Source organism: Phyllostomus hastatus, unplaced genomic scaffold (genome assembly GCF_019186645.2).
Source record: "Phyllostomus hastatus isolate PE091 unplaced genomic scaffold, TTU_PhHast_1.1 phas_contig_137, whole genome shotgun sequence".
In the NCBI taxonomy this organism is placed as follows: domain Eukaryota; kingdom Metazoa; phylum Chordata; class Mammalia; order Chiroptera; family Phyllostomidae; genus Phyllostomus; species Phyllostomus hastatus.
The window spans coordinates 8,525,385-8,544,713 of record NW_025333583.1 but is presented as its reverse complement, the minus strand read 5'-3'; the positions used below and the strand labels follow the sequence as shown (position 1 = coordinate 8,544,713).

Genomic DNA, 19,329 nt, shown 5'->3' with positions numbered 1-19,329 from the left:
ACCCTGGCGCCAGAGTCGATCACAGCAAGGACAGCAGGAAAACCACTGAAAACACCCTGGGACTCTAGTGTTCTTCCCTCAGAGCCCCAGAGGATGACCAAAACAGGCCACCCAAGAGAGACCGAGGTCTAACTCCTGCTCCCCAGAGGACCGCTGCAGCAGCAGCAGCAGCAGCAGCAGCGGTGCGTTTGCCCTCCTGGCTCTGCCCGGTTCCCAGCTGTTTCTCTCCCCGCAGGCTGACGGACTTCAAGGATGCAGCCGCTGCTGCTGGAGATGTGTGGCGCCGTACCTGAGCCGGGCCATGAAGTCATGCAGCTGTGATGTGGGCCCCTCATGGCCTCAGCAGGAACAGAGCACCTACAGTATTGGTCTCCGCCAGGCAAACAGCTTCAAGCAGAGTGGTCCCCCGGGCACAGTGCCTGCCCCGCCACCTGACAAACCCTCTGAGGGCGAGATCTGGTCTCAGGCTCAGCGACAGGTTAAGCCAGTCTGGAAGCTGGAGAAGAAACACTTGGGGACCCTTTCAGCAGGGGTGAGCCCACGCTTCTTGGGTGTCCGACCCCAGCCAGCGTATTTCTTTTGCCCCAGCACTTCATGTAGCTCTGGGACCACAGCTGCCCTTACAGACCACTGCAACTCCTGGTACCCGTCTGCTCTCTGGGTACCTGACTTGTTCAGCAATACCCTGCCATACCGCCACTCCAGCTGTAGGCACAGAACGTACCAGCAGCTGGAGTCTTTCTGCTTGCAGTCAAGCCCATCAGAAAGAAGACCTTTTCTTCTCCCTCAAAAGCACCTCCCTGTCGGACTCACTGCCAATAAAGCCACTTCTTTCCCCGACTCCGCCATGGCCCAGCCCATGGCGTCCTGCCCCGCAGACCCATACCTCTCACTGGGAGCAGCGGGGGAAAGCCCTTCAGGGAAGAGACTGGCCTCTGCCATCTCAGGGAAGATGCTATCTCCACTCTCCCCCGCCTCCTCCTCCTCCTACAAGCCTGTGCTAAATAACAGCTCCTTCATGCGGCCAAATAGCACTAAAGTGCCTTTCTCACAGGCCATAGAGGGCCGAAAGCCAGTACCCTCACCCAAGATCCAGCTTGTCTCCTGGCATCATGCAGGGGGCACTGGAGACTGTGCTCTCCAGCCCACTGAAAACAAGGTACCCAAGAGCAATGGCATTGTCCTACATGGTGCCCTTGCCCACAGCCCCCTGCCGGCGCCTGGCTCCTTAGACACTACCACCACCAGTGTTGCCTCCCCCCAGCACAACCAGGGTAATGTAGCCATGAGGATAAAGCCACATCCCTGCGGCCTGGATGGCGACTCTGCCCCCCAGGTTCTGAGCAAGGAGGTTCAGTTCACTGAGGCTGTGAGGAAGTTCACTGCAAATGGCTTTGAGAAGGTGAGGCCAGGCTACCAGTTTGAACAATCTGGCTCAGTGAACCCCAGCTTGCGGTGGGGTCTCCTCAACAGGAACAGTTGCTGGAAACCTCCTGTGGTAGGCCAGCAGCTCCCTCAGGAGGGTGCTGGAGCAGACAGGATCCTCCCTGGAGCCTCGGACACCTTGGAGTTGGACAGTACAGTCATTTGTACCAAACGCATCAGCATTCACCTCCTTGCCTCGCACAACAGCGGGCTCGGCCGCAGCCCTGCCCACGGTTCGGTGATCGACTCCCCACCACCTGGAGAAGACAAAACACCAGTTCTGCCTTGTCCCCCCAAGCCCTTTGGCTTAGCTGACGTGGCCACCCGCCTCTCTGCCATCCATCTGGGCCACTCTGGGAAGGAGGGGCCTAAAGAAGCCAGGGAGCTGGACTCACCTGCTAAGGATACTGGGTAAGTTAGAGAAAGTGTTTTGTTCATTTAGATCAATAGAATGTACATACCAACATTTGCTGACACTGACCCAGTATCTCGGAAGGTTGGTTTCACTTTTTAGCTGCCTAGAATTGTGGCTTTCACTTCAGGACAGAGGTCAGCAAACCACAGCCTTCGGGCCACATCCCGCACACTGCCTGCTTCCGTAGAGCTTCGTTGGAATGCAGCCTGACCTGTCGAGCCACCGCTGTCTGCGGCAGCTCCCTGTTGCAGTGATAGCGCTGACTGGTTGTGACGGACTGAGCGACCCCAAAGCTGAAAATATTTACTGTCTGGTCCTTCAGAGGAAGAGTTTGCTGACCCCTACTTTAGATGATAGCCAGGGAGAAATAAAAATTCCCAGCCCCACAAGGTGGGGCCTGTGACTTTTCTACTTAATTCCAACCAAATCAGGTGCTTAGTCGTTCCTGGTGTGACAGCTGTTTCAGAGGCGGGGCATACATGTATGCCCCTGGTCCTTCTCCTGGCCCCCCCCCGCTGACTCACCTTGGGTCACCGAGGCCTGCCTTGGTCTGAGTCCCCAGACAGCAGCCTAGGGACTTCGAAGTCTGTTACGAAGCACTTGTGGATGGTGTTTTGGATGCACAGTTTTGGATGTACATGCCCTGAGGGACTTCAAAGGAGATAAAAGACACAGTGCCTCTCTGCAGAAGGGGAACCATTGTGGCTGGGCGTCGGCTCTGAGGCCAAGAGAAGTGAAGTGTGAGACTGAGGCAGGAGGCAGCAGACTGGTGACTGGGGAAGGGACAAACACGGGGATGATGAAGTAGTGAGAATCTAGCTGTGACCTCTGTTATGGAATTGGTTGGGCTGGGGGCATGATTCTTTCTTATAGCTCAGCTGCTGACCTCCAGCTAGACCACGCTGAGGCTGAAGACCTAGAGGAAGAGCTGGTGGACAGTTTGGAAGACTGCTGTAGCCATGATGAGAATGAAGAGGAGGAGGGTGAGTGGGGGACCCTCTCACGTCCAACTGGGAGTTGGTCACCGCCCACCAGGGAGGGGGGCTAACAGTTGCTACCATGTCTTTGACCTCCTTTACCTCCTGCGTTCTTCATCTGCCTTGGGCACCCAAGGGTGGTGGGTAGTGGCTTTTGAGGGACTTTGTTCTCTAGTCCTCCTGTCCCGCCAGTCTCACCTTCTCCCTGCTGCTGTCGAGCTCAAGGAAGGCGGTGCGGGGCAGCAGGTGGTGCTTGTGGCTCTGCCAGAAGGCGGAGCCAGCACGTCCAGGGAAGAGCCGCCTGGGCCTGGAGAGTTCCTGTCGCAGCCTCTCCCGTTCACAACTTCTCTGCTTCCCCCCAACGGCCAGCAGACTCAGAGCACTCCTCCTTCAGTTCCGTCTCTTCCAGCGAGTCGGTAGCAGTGATCTCTCGGTGAGTGTTGGTTGTGGATCGTTGGTAGGTGCTCGTTTTCTGCCTCTTTTAGGGTTATAATGAGGTTAATGACCTCAGTTATGAATGGCCCTGTTGACCTTCACTCATTTTTACCAAATTTTTACATTTAGGACTTTAGTTTTCAACTAAGGAGCAATGGAAGGCACCAGAAACATATTTCGTCAATTGCACTTCAGAACAGTACCATGTTTTTTAGGCTACGATTCAGTCTTTAGGCGCCAAGAAATTGTTCATGTAAAAAGCAAATAATTTCAAGAAGTGGTTAGAAAATGAATAATTAATGAAGAAACATAATGTTTGAGGTAAATTGCTAGTTGGGCTACCCACACGAGGACAGTTGCCACCTTGCACTATACACGTGTCCACCGTCACAAGCAGTTCTGAGACACACTTACCACTGACGGACTGGAGCCTTTCGAAATGCTCTTCTGCCACCTTCCGGGGTTAGTTTTATATTGGGAAGTAAGACAGGCATTAGCCTTAATAGTAACAGATTGAATTAAAAATTCTCCAGCTTTAATCCAGCTTTTTATTAACTGCCTTTGGTGGAGCCAAGTAATACGGATCTTTCTCTAATTAGGGGACCAAAAAGCTTCTTTTTAATGTAGGTCCCTCTTTGGTGAAACAAGTAGCTGCAGGATGTCGCATCTAGTTGAGACGGGGAGTTAGGGGAGAGGAAGGAGTGCAGGACTGCTAGGGCATGTCACTGGGCTGAAGACTTTTAGAGCTTGCTGAAGGATCAGACACACTGCCTGTCCAGGAAGACAGTTAACACTCTTCAGCAGCGTCTCCCTTGTTCCCCTCACCACTTCCAACCCTGTCTCTCCGTACGAGGCTCTGTCATCAATTGTATTGTTTTGTTAAATATTAAAAAGACCCCCACCAAAGCATTGGGTTGGCCAAAAAGTCCGTATGGTTTTTTCCATAAAATAAGGGACACGTTTTTCATTTTCCCAATAACTTTACTGATTTGGATATTTTGAGTTATGTCGGCTGTCTTGCACGTGGTAGAAGGTTGATTGTTCTCACCCGATGTCTCGGTGTGATCGCTGTCACCTTCAGCTGGTCTGCCCGACCGCAGAGTGTTGTCCAGCGAGAAACCTCCAGCGCGACCCCTCAGAAACCACTTTGGACACGTTTGATCAGTCATAGCACCTTCTCCATACACTGCGCACATCTTTTGTGTTCGTTTGCAAAAAAAGAAAATCTTTTGTTTTTTTGCAGTGTTTCAGTTGCGTTTTTTCCTTTCTTGAAATAGTAAAGCATAATATGCTGAACATGTTGCATGTATTCTTCCATCTTCAGTGTTAAAATGGTGACACAAAAATTCACCAATTTTGATGTTTTGGGTTATTTGTTTTAATATGTGCTGATATGACAGCTGTCAAAATACAACCTAACAAAATAGTTTCGAATGAAGTTAAAGATAGCTAAGCACCACTAGAGCCATCTTACAGAAAAAACCAAAAGAACTTTTTGGTCAACCTAATACTAAACATTAAAGCTTTTTTTTTTTTTCTTTTTAAAAATAACTTCTACTGAAAATGTAAAAGAAACTGTACGCACACACATACACATGTGTATGCATACACGTGTATGTGTGTGTATAATTGGCGAGTTTTGTTTTTTAATTTTATTTTATTATTTTTAAGATTTTATTTATTTATTTTTAGAGAGGGAAGGGAGGGAGAAAGAGAGAGAGAGAGAAACATCAATGTGCGGTTGCTGGGGGTTATGGCCTGCAACCCAGGCATGTACCCTGGCTGGGAATCGAACCTGCGACACTTTGGTTCGCAGCCTGCGCTCCATCCCGCACTCCATCCACTGAGCTATGCCAGCCAGGGCTTAGACTTGGCTTTTTTTACTCAGCACATTGGTTGTTGCAAGTGCCAGTAGTTCGTTCCTTTGCATTGCTGAGCAGTATCCTGTGGTACGGACATACCACAGCTGGTTTGACCATTCACCTGTTGAAGGCTGTTTGGATCGTTTCAAGTTTCCAGGTATTATAAATGAACCATCATGTGCATATTTTCGCATGAACATAAATAAGTCTTCATCTCTCTAAAATAAATCCCCAGGAGTGCATGTTTACTTTTTTAAGAAACTGCCAAAATGTTTTCAGAGTGGAAATACCATTTTACATCCCTTTCTTTGCTTTTTATTTTCCAGTAGTGGTTGGCAAACAGTATTATCTGATTTTAATTGTCTTTGTTTTTAAATTAACTCATTCTCCTTGGTTTCGGATCTTAAATCCTGATAGTAAGTTAAAAGCCTTTGAAGCAAAATATTTTGGAAATTAGGAAGAGTTGAATTAATTGAAATTATTTAATTGGGAATTAATATTTAACTCGACACAATAAAATTCATTAAAAATCTCTAAGGTTTAAAAGGCTAATGTTTTACATATAGTGTCTATTTCTGTTGTGCTGCAAAATATAAGGTAGAATGGCTTTTTATAACCCTAAGTAGTTTATAAATCTTTTTTTAAAAGATTTTATTTATGTATTTTTAGAAAGAGGGGAAGGGCAAGAGGAAGTGAGGGATAGAAACATCAAAATGTGTGTTGCCTTCTGTGTGCCCCCCACTGGGGACCTGGCCCACAGCCCAGGCATGCACCCTGACTGGGAATCAAACCGGCGACCCTTTGGTTCACAGACCAGCACTCAATCCACTGAGCCACACCAGTCAGGGCTATAAATCTTAAATAGAAATATTTGTGGATCACGTTAGCTCACTGTAGAGAGTAATACTTTTCTCTATATTTTCAGTGATGTTTGAAGAAATGGTCTGGGTCTGTGAGCTTGAACCTGACAGTTAGTACAGATGTTCACTGTTTTGAGACCCCTCGAGGTAGCCTTGGCCGAGCTATTGTTGAAATAACTGTAGGGACCTCATGGCCCCCTGCCTCAGATTCCTAGACCTATTTTACCATACATACTGTTACATAAAAATCAGGTGTCAAATCATTTCCCAAGTGGAGAAGAGCCTTAATCAACCATGTTTATCTTCAGAGACACCTAAATATGAGTTAGAAGTATCACTATTTTCTTTCTGTTGCTTTTTTTTCCCTTTTTCTTTTTAAAAATCTGTATGCCTCATCTTAGATCTTTTCTGCCTTTTCTCTTTTTCAATTTTCCATGTTAGTCTTTTTCTCTTCCCATTTATTTCTCTTTGGCTTAGTATAGCATATTACTAGTATCTACACTAAGTATCTACTTGTATCGCCCTCTGCTAGCACCCACTCACACTCATTACCTGCCCTCAGAACCAGACTTTTCAGGGATTCAGCCCCAGCCTGTGGCTTGTAAAAGGGAATTTTGGAACTGTGTCACAGAATGAAGTATTGGAAAGCCTTGTCTTTAGATGACATTTCACGGTGTGGCTGCATGTGAGTTAGCCCTAGCACCTCATTGATTAGTATTTGCTAAATAATTATCAAGCACTTGTGTTTGTGTTATACAAGTACAATTTAAAAGACAGTGCCCCCGTGGAAATCATGTGTAATAGTGACAGTACTTCTGGGCTGTGGTTTTCCCTTTCTGAACCACGTGTCTGTTTCTCTCTTAGGGGCTGTGTGGAGGCTGTGACCAAACCTCTTTCTGATGAGAAAGTTGTCCGACCAGCCCTCACCTACAGTCTCTTTCCCAACGTGCCTCCTACCATCTATTTTGGCACTCGGGATGAGAAAGGTAAACCTGGCCGGGTGTGTAAGCCCAGAAGAGCCCCCGGAAGGATGCTAGTGAAGTTGGGAGCAGGTGGCAGCATGATGGGGAGGGGCCTTCCAGATGGCTGTCATGGTGCTCGGTTCCCTGCCTGGTTCACCGGACCAATGTGGAGACCTTTTTCTTGTTCGTCCTTGAGCTGATCCCTCCCAGCCCTGTAATCTTGTGCTTCATTCTTGCCCTTTCACCTTGTTTCTTACCCCTTTCAACCTCCCCTCCTTTCTGTGTTTCTCGCTCCTGTGCATCCCCCTTTCTTCCCCAAAGTGTACTTACTCCTTTGAGACTCTGATCGGGAGCCGTACTTAGTGACTTTCCTACCCAGCGAAGGTTGAGCAACAGTGCCATCTTTTCCTTCGTCTAACCATGACTCTTCTGCTCTTCTCCACACCCCCTGTCCCCAGTGGAGAAGCTTCCCTGGGAGCAGAGGAAGCTGCTCCGGTGGAAGATGAGCACAGTGACCCCCAACATTGTCAAGCAGACCATCGGACGGTCGCACTTCAAAACCAGCAAGAGTGAGTCACCTGCCTTACTGGGAGCCTGTCCTCAGCCCCAGCAGATGGGCCCCGGGCAGGAACAGAGCCCTCGTTACCTCCTGCTGGGTGGGGTCCTGCCCTGAAGTTGCCAGCCTCACAGGAGGACACAGCTCTGAACTCCCTCTGGACTAGAACTTATTGCTCAAAATTGCAAGAAAGAGGGCCGTTGTTCGACCCCTGACCCCAGGGCCTCAGTGGGACAGCTCCGTGGTGTCTCTTAGAAAATAGGGTCTGGGAGCTACGCCCAGGCCCAGTGGTATTTCTGGGGCCTCTGGGCCTCTCCCTGTCCCAGGGGCTGACTCCCTGATGTGCCTTCTGTAGGAAATGACGACTGGCTGGGCTGCTGGGGTCACCACATGAAGTCTCCCAGTTTCCGATCCATTCTGGGGCACCAGAAGGTAGGGGCTCTTCCTGGGGCGCTCTTCTTCAGGGCTTTGCTCTAGACAGGAGGAGATTGGTATTGGGGAGGAGCTGGATGACACACAGAAAGTCAGGAGGGCTCACGGAGGGGACAGTGCACAGGAGGGGGGCAGCGTGAGACCCTAGCAGTTCACACCCACTTAGCAGTCTGGCTGCAGTGACGTGGGCAGTCGCGGCCTCTTGGAGACACTTTATTCTCTAATGTGTCTTGAGATGCAACGTCTGTTTTTAGTTTATTGTGTTTCTTCAGCAACTGCTGCGCTTTGCCTCCCTTCCTCCAAGCTGAATATCTGTGAAGAGGACCCTGGTCTCACGTTGGAACAAATCGCGGGTCCCTTTCCCTTATCCTCACTGAAGGCCAGGTGCTTTTCTGTCTTTGTCCTGTAGGCTGTCACGGGAAAAGACCTAACAGCTTTTTCTTTGCATTTAAGGTGGATATCGTGTCTGCCTTAAGCACTGTTAGGTGTCACGAACTATCAACTAGAGGTCACTAAATTTTGTTGTTTTGTTTGTCTTTTAATCATCTTTTGGTGAGTGTTCAGCAGCTGAATACTTGAGGCCCCTGGCACAGTGATAACAAGATGAAACAGGCACTGAGGAAGTTGCTGAGGGAGTTGGAATGGGATAGTGTGTCCCACCATCTTCCTTGGGGCCTTACCTGGGTCCTCTCCCTGCCCCTCTCACCCTGTGTCCCTCCTGTAGCTAAACCACTTCCCGGGTTCATTCCAAATCGGGCGAAAGGACCGGCTGTGGCGGAACCTGTCCCGCATGCAGAGCCGCTTTGGCAAGAAGGAGTTCAGTTTCTTCCCCCAGTCCTTCATCCTGCCCCAGGATGCCAAGCTCCTGCGCAAAGCCTGGGAGAGCAGCAGCCGCCAAAAGTGGATTGTTAAACCAGTGAGTGGGCCACAGTGGGGCAGTGGGCCGTTGTCTGAGAGTGAGAACAACAGAGTATAGGCCGTGAGCAAATCTCACCTCCTTTGCGCTTGACTTCTAGCCAGCATCCGCTCGAGGCATTGGCATCCAGGTCATTCACAAGTGGAGTCAGCTCCCTAAGCGGAGGCCCCTTCTGGTACAGAGGTGCGTCCGTCTCCAGCTCAGATCCCACTCCCTGCTTTCTCATTTCCTCACCCCGGAGGTTCCCTTTTTACCGTGTTCTTCCGCCCTTTGTCCTCCCAGCCAAAGACCGTCCTCAGCCAGATGCTCTAAGTCTTCATCTCAGGGACTGTTGGCTGACTTTTTGCCATGGCTCGGGTACCCGCTGAGCCCCGTCTCGTCGGTCACGTTCCTGAAGCCAGCCTTTCCCTACGTAGGTATCTGCACAAACCCTACCTCATCAGTGGCAGCAAGTTTGATCTGCGCATCTATGTTTACGTCACCTCCTACGATCCTCTGCGGATTTACCTCTTTTCAGATGGGCTCGTCCGCTTTGCCAGTTGCAAGTATGTGGCAGTGGTGAGGTGTCACCCTAACAATGTGGGGGTTTGCTTTCCTGAGAGGAGGGGAAACCAGAGGACCCCCACAAAAAATAACACTTGTCTTGGTAGTTTCTGTTAGCACCGAAGATGGTGGGGTATATTTGGGAAAGCCCGGTCTTCCTTTTCTCCTCTATATCTCCTTTTACACAGAACACCTTGTTCCCAACACTTCTGGTCCCCAAACATGTGGGGGGTTTTCCATACACCAAGCTGATCTCTGCAGTACCAGCTGGGTGTTCTGTAGTGTAGCTCAATTCTGACACCATCTTTCTGGATGTAGCATCAGATCCCATAGGTTAAAGGCTCAGCGTCATGAGACTCCCCACTGCCCACTTCAGATGCCAGTCATGAGTCCAGGTTGCCACGTGTGCTTCTGACCCAGCGGCTGTAAACCAGAGGTTTCCACGATCCCCTCCTAGGTTCTGTTAGCTTGGTAGAGTGGCTCACAAAACTCAGGGAAATAGTTGATTTATGCTTGCTGGTTTATTACAAAAACAATATAAATAGGATACAGATGAACATCCAGATGGAAGAGATGTACAGGGCAAGGCACATGGGAAGGGGTGCAGAGCTTTCGCGCTGTCTCTGGGCGCACCGTTCTCCCACCACCTCCCTGTGTCACTTACCTGGACACTCTCCGAACCCCATACTCCTGGGGCTTATGAAGGCTTTATCACAAGGCCTTGCTGGCTCACGCACTCCATCTCCAGCCCATCCCCCTTCTCAAGAGAATGGGGTGCCAGGCTGAAAAGTCCAAGCTTCTGATCATGGCTTGGCCTTTCTGGTGACCAACCTTCATCCAAGATCTCTGCATAGGAATGAAATACTTTATTATCCAGCATACCGCAAGGACTTTAGGAGCCCTGTGTCAGGAACCAGGGCCGAAGGCCAGATATTAGAACAAAAGGTGTTCCCAGTGCTCTTAACACTTAGGATTTTATGAGGGTTTTGGGAACTCTGTCAGGAATTGCAGGCAAAGACTGGTATATATGCATTTCTTATAAATCTAATAGCACATGAGGAATGAGAAATAAGGAGGTCCCCTACTTCACTGAATCTCAAGGAGGGTCTTCAGATGGGACTGAGGTGGATAAAGGAGAGGAGTTTAGCTGTGGTGTTCTAGAAACCTTCCCAACAGACATACTCTGAGGCTCTTGTGCGTCCAAAAGGATCTGCCCACTCGGCCTTCCCCTCCTGAGGATCTGGGGAGATGTTTGGGCCATTGTCTGACTGCCGTCTCACCTTCTCACCTCTGCCTTTCTCCTCCTCACTTGCAGGTACTCGCCTTCCATGAAGAGCCTCAGCAACAAGTTCATGCACCTGACCAACTACAGCGTCAATAAGAAGAACACTGAGTACCAGGCTAATGCGGACGAAACAGCCTGCCAGGGTCACAAATGGTACCCAGACAGTGTCCCCGTGAAGCAGAGACCTAGCGGAGCACAGGGTTCTGGGGTTGGGGGAGGTTCGGGGAGGTGGTGAATGGAAGATTAATATAAGACCGAAAGATGATATAAGCACTTGGCAATTCAAGTTGGTCCGTTTGTATCCGAGCTCATCTCTCTCTATTTAAAACATCATAAGAAGAGAAGAAAATATTTTTGTGCTCTTATTTCTTTTTCTTTCCCTTCATCACTCAGTCCGTAGACTGTAACCCCAAATACTCCCACCCCCTCTCCCACATTGCAGGGCACTGAAGGCTTTATGGAACTACCTGAGCCAGAAGGGAGTCAACAGCGATGCCATCTGGGAGAAGATAAAGGATGTTGTTGTCAAAACCATCATCTCGTGAGTCACACTGCCACCTGGTGTGGGGCCTGCCACCGAATGCCCTCTTTTCTCGTGGGTCCCGCACTGCTGTGCTCCAGACCTCTGCCCATGCTGTGGTTCAGTTTCTGAGAGTAGGGGGGAGTGGACAGAATGAAATGCTGCTCTTCTCCTCAAACCCATCCCTCGCAGCTGGCCCCAGATCAGAGGCCTCTCGTAAGAGCTGCTTTTTCCTGGCTTGCTGCTGCTCTCCCAGCTTTGGGCCACCCGGCTGGCAGGGCAGCTCTGGGTAAGGCCTTCCCCCTGCCCATGGCCAGGTCTGAACCCTACGTGACCAGCCTGCTGAAGATGTATGTGCGGCGGCCCTACAGCTGCCACGAGCTCTTTGGTTTCGACATCATGCTGGATGAGAACCTTAAGCCCTGGGTCCTGGAGGTCAACATTTCCCCGAGGTAGGTGGCGTGCTCAGGGCACTCACAGCAGGACCCTTTCTTCAGCCTCCTGATCCTGTTTCCTCTCAGTCTTGCTGACTTTGGGAGGACCTTTCCTTCATTAGGATTTGTGTTTTCCCTTCAACACCTGTTTGTTTGCTCATTTACTCCTTCTGTGCCATTATCTCGGGGTTTTTTGAGGGTGGAGAGAGGTGGTTTAAAATTGTTCTTTTGGCCCCGGCTGGTGTGGCTCAGTTGATTGGATGTCTTCGTGTACACCCAGCGTTTCCCAGTCAGGGCACATAGCTAGATTGCGGGTTCAGTCCCAGGTTAAGGCACATATGGGAGGCAACCAATGGATGTTTCTCGTACATCGATGTTTCTCTTTCTCTCTCTCTCCCTTCCGCTCTCTCTAAAATCAATAGACATTAAAAAACTTTTTTAAATTGTGTTTTGAACTTGCTGTCCCCACTTGCTTTCCCCTAGTGAATGAAGGTCATGGGCAGGAACCACCCTGAGTGAGGTTATTTACTATTTGTGGGGCGAGAAGACCCCATGGTGGTGCTCCTGAGTTTGCACGTCAGAGCCCGCTGAGCCCAGGGAAGCCAGGGAGGAAGTGGGGCTAGCACTGACTTGGACGTGTGACTGGAAGCAGCTTGGAGTGTATTTTTAGCACTCTTTGCATCCTTTCCTCGAAGCCTCCACTCCAACTCTCCGTTGGACATCAGCATCAAAGGCCAGATGATCCGTGACCTTCTGAACCTGGCAGGCTTTGTCCTGCCCAACACGGAGGATACTTCCAGCTCCAGCAGCTCCAGCAGCTCCAGCAGCTCCACCACCAGGTCAGCCTCCTTGCTTGTCTGTGGCTCGGCTGGCAGTGTGAGCAGCCCCTTGGTGACTGTGGGGAGGCGTGGTGCCAGGCGCTCCCACCTGCTTGGTCTCCTTTGCTGCCTGCCCTGCCCCTGTAGGTGCATAGTCTGCCCACACACCTCCGCCACCCCTGAGCCCCTAAAAGCGTGTTTGGTTGCACTGCTTACCCGCTCGGGAACCTACGGGGCCTGGGGGCTCAGCAGCCAGCTCCTCTCATGGATTTTCCAGGCCCCAGCCTCGTTTTCCCAGGCATCCCTCCCTTCACCTCTCTTCTGGTCCCCATGCCCTGACAAACCGGGTCCTCCAGAGAACCTCAAGGTTGGACGGACCCGAAAGATCCGTTAATCCAGTCTCTCTCACATGTTTGTTACCTCTCATTGTTTCCTTATAGCGTCCCCTCCTTGGCTCATGGCATTTCTTCGCCTTGAAATTCCCCGCAGCCAGACCTCCCTGTTTTGACTCCTCCCACCCATCAAAGCCTAATTCAAGGCAACATCCTCAGGAAGTCAGCCCAGTGGGCTCTCTCCTCCATACCCCAAACCACGTGGAACCACTCTTGAGGGAAGGGAGCCGATATTTAGCCGGCACTGCTGTGTGTAAGGAAAACCTGAAACTTACCCCACGACAGCCCCATGAGGCTGACACTGGCATCCTCAGTTTACAGAAGAGGAAGCTGAACACCACTGGGATTAAGTAGCCCACCTAAGGTTATTCGGCTACCGAAGGGTAGAGCTGGAATTCAGTTCCGAAGTTGCCAGTTGCAAAACTTGTTTCCCCACCGTACCTTAGACTCATGTTTGGCTCTGCTATAGCCGCTCAGCACTCGACACCTGCCATCCCGTGATCCCCCTGGAGGCCGTGTTCGTGTCTCTCTCGGTAGTAACTGCAGTGCTGTGGATGAGGAAACCGAGGTGCAGGGAGGTCAGGTGATTTGTCCAGGACCGCATAGCCATAGGGTTGAGCTGGCTAGTTAGTAAGTGTTCACTAAATGAAACTAAACTGAAGTATACAGCAGTCATTCCAGAGTTTCTTTTTTTCTTAAACTGTTGAAATATAACCTAAAGAGGGCACTTTGTACTCCTTAAGTTCTTCCATGGCACTTGCTTTGGCTCTCAGGCTGCTCGAATGGAGTATATTGCAGTCTGATCTTCTCAAATAACATCTGTCCATATTTTTTTGTCTTTTCTTGAGAAGGCTGTCTCTCTGGGATGGACACACTTTGCACGTGTCCTCAGTTTGTGAAGCTGCTGATCTTACCCTTTCCCCCTTCTGCCCCCCTCCCCAGCCTGCCCAGCTGCCCCAGGGACAAGTGTCGGATGGCCCCGGAGCAGCTCACTGCACAGAAGTTGAAGAAAGCCTATTACCTGACCCAGAAAATTCCTGATCAGGTAGGAGATCGCCGCCCCAGTGCTGGCCAGAAGCTTCCCTGTGCAAGCATTTGGAACCCCAGGGCAACCATTCTTTCTTCTGCCTAGAGCAGAGTTTTCTAACTCAGCTCCGCAACGCCCTTGGCGTGCAGGGACACATTGGCATGCACGCCATTCTAGGAGAGAGAGGGTGGCCTTTGTTACGTGTTCAAAAACCACCACTCTTGGCAAAATGCTCTGCTAGCCCACCCTTGTCCTCAGAGCCGTGAACCCTTGGGGTTTCTTTCCCTGAGGGGCCGAGAGCCCCTGGAAGCCTTGGCTCTGAGCAGGTGAGGGAGCCTGGCGGAAGAGTGGCAGGCACAGGCTGTTGCCACATCTGCGTTGCTGGATTCTGGTCTCAGTCCCATCCCACAGCTCACTTCACCTCGGTGCCTGGTGGCTCCCCTCGCCCTGACCCAGGGTATCTTCTTCCCCCGCTAGGCTCAGCAGACTTGGGGACAGATGAGGTCCGGAGCTGACCCATCAGGCTGCCTTGGTGGTCCCCTGAGAATCCTGGGGCCCTGTGACCCTAGCTGTCCTCCCTGTCCCCTAGCTTCTTGATTCTCTGCCTCTGGCTTATGTGCCCTTTTCATCCCTATTCCTTGGGCTGTAGGACTTTTATTCGTCTGTGCTGGATGTCCTGACGCCAGATGATGTTCGGATTCTGGTCCAGATGGAGGATGAGTTTTCCCGCCGCGGTCAATTTGAACGAATTTTTCCTTCTCGAATATCTTCTCGCTATCTCCGCTTCTTTGAGCAGCCACGATATTTCAACATTCTCACCACCCAGTGGGAACAGAAGTACCATGGCAACAAGCTCAAAGGTGATGTGTCCCCCCTGCCTGCAGGCAGCCATGTTTAGTGCAAGATTAAATCCCCTAGAGAAGAAGTGGGCCTTCCTGGCAAGGAGAATTGGCCAGTTGATTCCACCCCCTTAAGTCCCACCCCTGCTCGTCTTGTCTTAGGAGTAGATCTACTTCGGAGTTGGTGCTACAAAGGGTTCCACACAGGAACCACCTCTGAGTCTGTGCCACTGGTGAGTGATGCCACCGGGAGGGAGGGGTCAGCTCCATCTCAGGCTCCTCCCTGCTCTGCCCAAGGAGCGCGGCCTGGCTTGGGCGGGCGTCCAGATGCTCTTACTTCTCCCTGAGGCCCTTCCTTGTCCAAGGGATAGTTGGCTCTAGGGTTCCCTGGGTAACTTTATCCCAATGGTCAGAAAGTGCTTTGTGGCCTCAACTTTTTGTCTGAATAGGAAGAAAACCAAGACTTTCTCCCAGAGGGTCCCAGACCTGCGGGGCGGGGGAGGGGAGAGCCCCATGGCCATCCCTCAGAGGCAGAGCTGGGAGAGAGCGCCAAGACCCCAGGCAGCTCAGCCTCGTCGTTCCCTTTGCTCTTAGTGGTCTTTACCGACCTCACCTGTGACTGTCCCAAAGGGGGACGTGACACTCAGCGCTTCACCCAAGCCAGAGACGGGCGTGCTGGGGTGAGTGCCGCCTGGGCCAGGGGAGGGTGTTGGGTGTGAGTTCAGAGCCTGTTCAAAAACATTTAATTACAGTTGGTGCACAGTAGTATATCAATGGTGTGAGTCTGGGGAGTCTTGTTCCTTTCTCTTCCCGGATTATGAGATCTTCCTGGTGGTTCTTGGGGTGCCCAGGAAGCTTCGCTGAGCACGGAGTCATCTGCAGAAGCGGCCACTTCCGGCCACACTCCCTGCTGCGGGAACCTTTCGCCCTCCTGTCCTCACGCACATTCACACCTACATTTATGCTCACAAGCCTTCAGATAAATAAAATATATTTCACGGTTATTTATACCTGCATATAACTGAGGTCTGTAACACCATAGTGTCATGAATGCCTGGTCCAGACTGAAGGCAGATCACAACTTGGGGTCGCATGCATTTCATTGTCGCCATTTCCTCCAGAAAACACAGCTCCTCTGAGGGAATCGTACCGCTCTCTGAAGATGGGGCCACACCCACGCCCAGGAAGACCCATGCTTGCCCTTTTTCCTCTTTCCCCAGGAAACCTCCTTCCTCAAAAGACAGCGAGGACACCAGCAACGAGCCCAGCCTTTCCACGCAGGTGCTACCTGTAAACAAGTACTCTGGGAAGACGTCGAGGTTCTCGGCTTCCCCCATGTCCCAGTCCACCGGTGACTCCCTCCTGGCTGCTGTGAGCCCGTGACCGGCCCCTCTCCCTAGCCCCCGCCCAGGAGCACCAGCGTTAGCTACCTCACGGGAACTGGCCTGCCGGCCAGCCCGAACCCCCACACCCTCCGCCTCGCCCCCTTTCAGAGTATTTTTTGAAATGGATGAATTACAGGGATGGGTGTCTGGAGGGCTGGCAGGGGGGTGGGGGTGGGGAGGTGGTGAGGAAGGTCCACTGGCTGGTATGTCGTATCTCAGCAGAGAAGCCCTTGGTGGCCACTCAGCCTTATAAAGCGGGTTTGGTTTCTGCCTTCGGAGAGCCGCGTGTGGTTTGTCGTAGGCCTCGGCGCGCTGATCGAATTAGAGCGAAGGGGGGAAACAGGTCCGAAGTCCTTGGTAACTGAGGAGGTTCCCCTGAGGGTTCGCCTTTCCTGACTAGTCCGCCCTCGCTCCTTTCCTCACCCTCTGCCCTGGGGAGCCACTTTCAGAGACCTCCAGCCTTCCACCGCGCACAGGGAGCCGCCAGGATGAGATGACACCGTTGCCTTTTAGGCTAGTCCTGGGAGCCCCCCACCTCCAGACCATCGGTCTTTTCACAGATCCGCCCGCCCGCAGCCCTGGGTCTTCCTGTTCTGACTTCACGTCACTGCCTGGGCAGCCTCCTAGACTTCTCAGGCGTGGGCGCGGCCTCTGCAACTCCTGCTTTTCGGAGGGAAGAGGCTCTGTGAACTTCGTGCATTTCCTACAGCCCCAGTGAAGGAGCCTCGATAAAGCCAGTTGGTTGCCCGTGTCCATATGTGAAAGGACACGGCCCTGTGGGAGGGTGGAGGGGACCGCGATTTCCCCACAGCGCCCAGGAAGGCTCCCGTCCTGTGTACTCCCTTCGCCGCCTCTGACTGGGGGTCGGGCTCACAGGTCACGCGGACCGGCAGAGGCTGCTGCTGAGGCAGATGGGTTTCGGGAGCAGTTACCGTCGTAGGACAGGTTTCCAGTCGGGCTGCTGGCTAACCTCCTGTACCCTTCCCTGAATCTGCCTTCCCCCAAGACTCAGTACAACGGTGACTGCTCAGTACCTTTGACTGAGTGGACTGTCCAGACAGGTCCCCAAGGACACGAGCATCTGAGCCGGAAGGTCTGCTGCTCTCGCCCCTGGGGCAGGGTAGAGCCCAGGGGATACGAGGTGGGAGAGTTTGGATCAGAAAAGTGGTTTGCGCTCGAGCTGCACTGCTCCTTAATTTGGCACTTCCTGGTTGCCGCATGCCCCCTGCCCGGCCCGTGCCCCCCGCCCGGCCCCGTGCTCCCTTTACTTCGTTTGTCTAGCTGCAGGGCCGGCAGGAAGCCAGCTGGCCCCTATCTGTGACATCCCGTTTCTCCCTGTTGCACATCAGGCGGAGGCTCACAGTCCCACCCTGGGCTCTGCCTTCATTCTCTCAGCCCTGGAAGGGTGGAGGCCACCCTGTTCATGGCTCCTGGAGTTCTGTGGTGAGCTGGGATGGAGCCGTGGCAAAGTCTCTAAGAGGCCTGTCTAGGTAAAGCCACACAAGTCGGTGGCTGTGCTGGCCAGTGTGAAGGCCGCGTGGACAGCTGGGGAGGAGGCTCAGTGGCAGAGTGCTGGGGCAGCTCCCGCTGCTCAGTAGTAAGGACTTCAAGTTCAGGCCTAGCAGAAGTCGTCGACACCAACTCCTCTTGTCCTGCGTCGGTGCAGAAATGTCACAGCGAACCTTGTGTCAAGGACAGTAAGCAGCCTTCCTAAGAAAACGAGCCACCTGCTTAAGCAGTTTTGTGTCTCGGCCTCTGGCCTAGGGCTTAGGTGTAGACGCCTGCCTGAGCTGGTGTAGCCCTTGGGAACCAGCTTCCACTCTTCAGCCTGCCTTCCGAGGATCCCAGCAGCACAGCCAGGCCACCTCCATCTGGGCGGCTGGAGAGGGGACCGGCGTTTCAGCAGAATGGGAATGCAGGCGGGGCGGGCAGGACTGACGAAATCCAGTGACTGATGGAAATGGAGTGTCCTTGGTGTTGGATGTGTTTATATATACATTGTTTTTAATTTTCATCACATTTGAGTATCTGATAGATGCGTTTTGCTGGGATAGATGCCTATTTCCTGAGGAGGAATAGGGCTTACGTATCCTATTTCCCTTTCACCCTCAACAGAAAATTAAATCTTGCTTATTGAGCTTTCTGCATACTTACCTAGCAACACCTACCCACAGGATAAGGTACTCAGCTAAATAAGGAATTTTAGAGAAGTAATGAGTTTTCTTTGAAAGTTTAAATTTGGGGTTATTGTACGGTAAATGTCAGAGTATGTTGGTGGTTTTCCTAAGTTGGTAACTTACCCAGTCCCTGTTTGGAGAATGGGGCATGCAGTAGGGAGTATTTCCGGGGTGCTGGAGTAAGGGTTTGGGGTAGCAGGCAAGGCGGGTGGTCACTATTGCTGCGTACTTTAGATTGACTCAGTGTGGGTAAAAAACCCAGTGACTTCGAGTGAACAGCAGAGAGGAGGGGCCATTGTGCCAGGAAACGAGCATGACTGACCTGGGTTCAAATCTCAGTTCTGCTGTGTGACCTCGGCTGCTGTTTAACTTTTTGGCCTTTTTAAAAGTAATATGAATATAATACCTACACTGCAGGATTATGAATATTAAGTAAAACACAGTAAAAGCACTTGGGACTTAGAGGGTACTTACTTCATGGTTACTCGGTCCTTCATGTGCTGTCCAAAACCTGCTTTGGGCAGGAAGAGGCAGGAAGTGTAAAACCCCTTCCACGAGGGAAGCAGCCGTGGAGCTCTGTTGGAGGCACAGAAGTTCCAGAACAGGGTTCAGACGCCTGCCCATCACCCCCCCTTCACTCCCGTGCACACGGAAACACTATCACTCATTCTGTTTCTCTCTGTGTTGGGGATTGATTTCTTTGGTTAAATATTTCACAGAATGCAAACTCCCTGGAGTGAGGGGGCATATTAAGCATTAGAAGTATGTGAATTGAATGAAATTATTGTCTTACCCCAGAGAAGCTTTGATTTAAAAAAAAAAAACAGTGGGTGCCCAGTGACTGGAAAAGGGAGGAGCGTGGTAAAGAAAACAGAAGAGACCTTGAACTCCACCTGGAGCCAAAGAACAGACGCACCGACCCAACAGCTCTGCCAAGGGACAGTTGTCATTGCAGGTTCATTGTCATGGTTTCAAGCTGCTTAGTCACCCTAGCCAAAGGACGCACCTGATTGCCTCCTGGGGCCGTCGAACACTGGGCCAGTGAAAGAGGCTGATAGTTCGGGTACAC

General features: G+C 51.6%; 1 protein-coding gene across 1 annotated transcript; it reads left to right on the top strand.

The window, feature by feature from the left end:
* The first annotated feature begins 238 nt into the window (after nt 1–238).
* On the top strand, nt 239–18,253 carry TTLL4 (tubulin tyrosine ligase like 4). Its single transcript, XM_045854798.1, is given in 19 exon segments — nt 239–357; nt 359–1,836; nt 2,714–2,823; nt 3,187–3,250; nt 6,839–6,960; nt 7,395–7,505; nt 7,848–7,924; nt 8,649–8,840; nt 8,941–9,023; nt 9,257–9,385; nt 10,699–10,821; nt 11,111–11,209; nt 11,506–11,640; nt 12,318–12,461; nt 13,775–13,877; nt 14,509–14,719; nt 14,861–14,931; nt 15,293–15,378; nt 15,919–18,253. Coding segments are annotated over 19 exon segments (3,525 nt in total). The 5' UTR covers nt 239–333; the 3' UTR covers nt 16,082–18,253.
* The last annotated feature ends 1,076 nt before the right edge of the window (nt 18,254–19,329 follow it).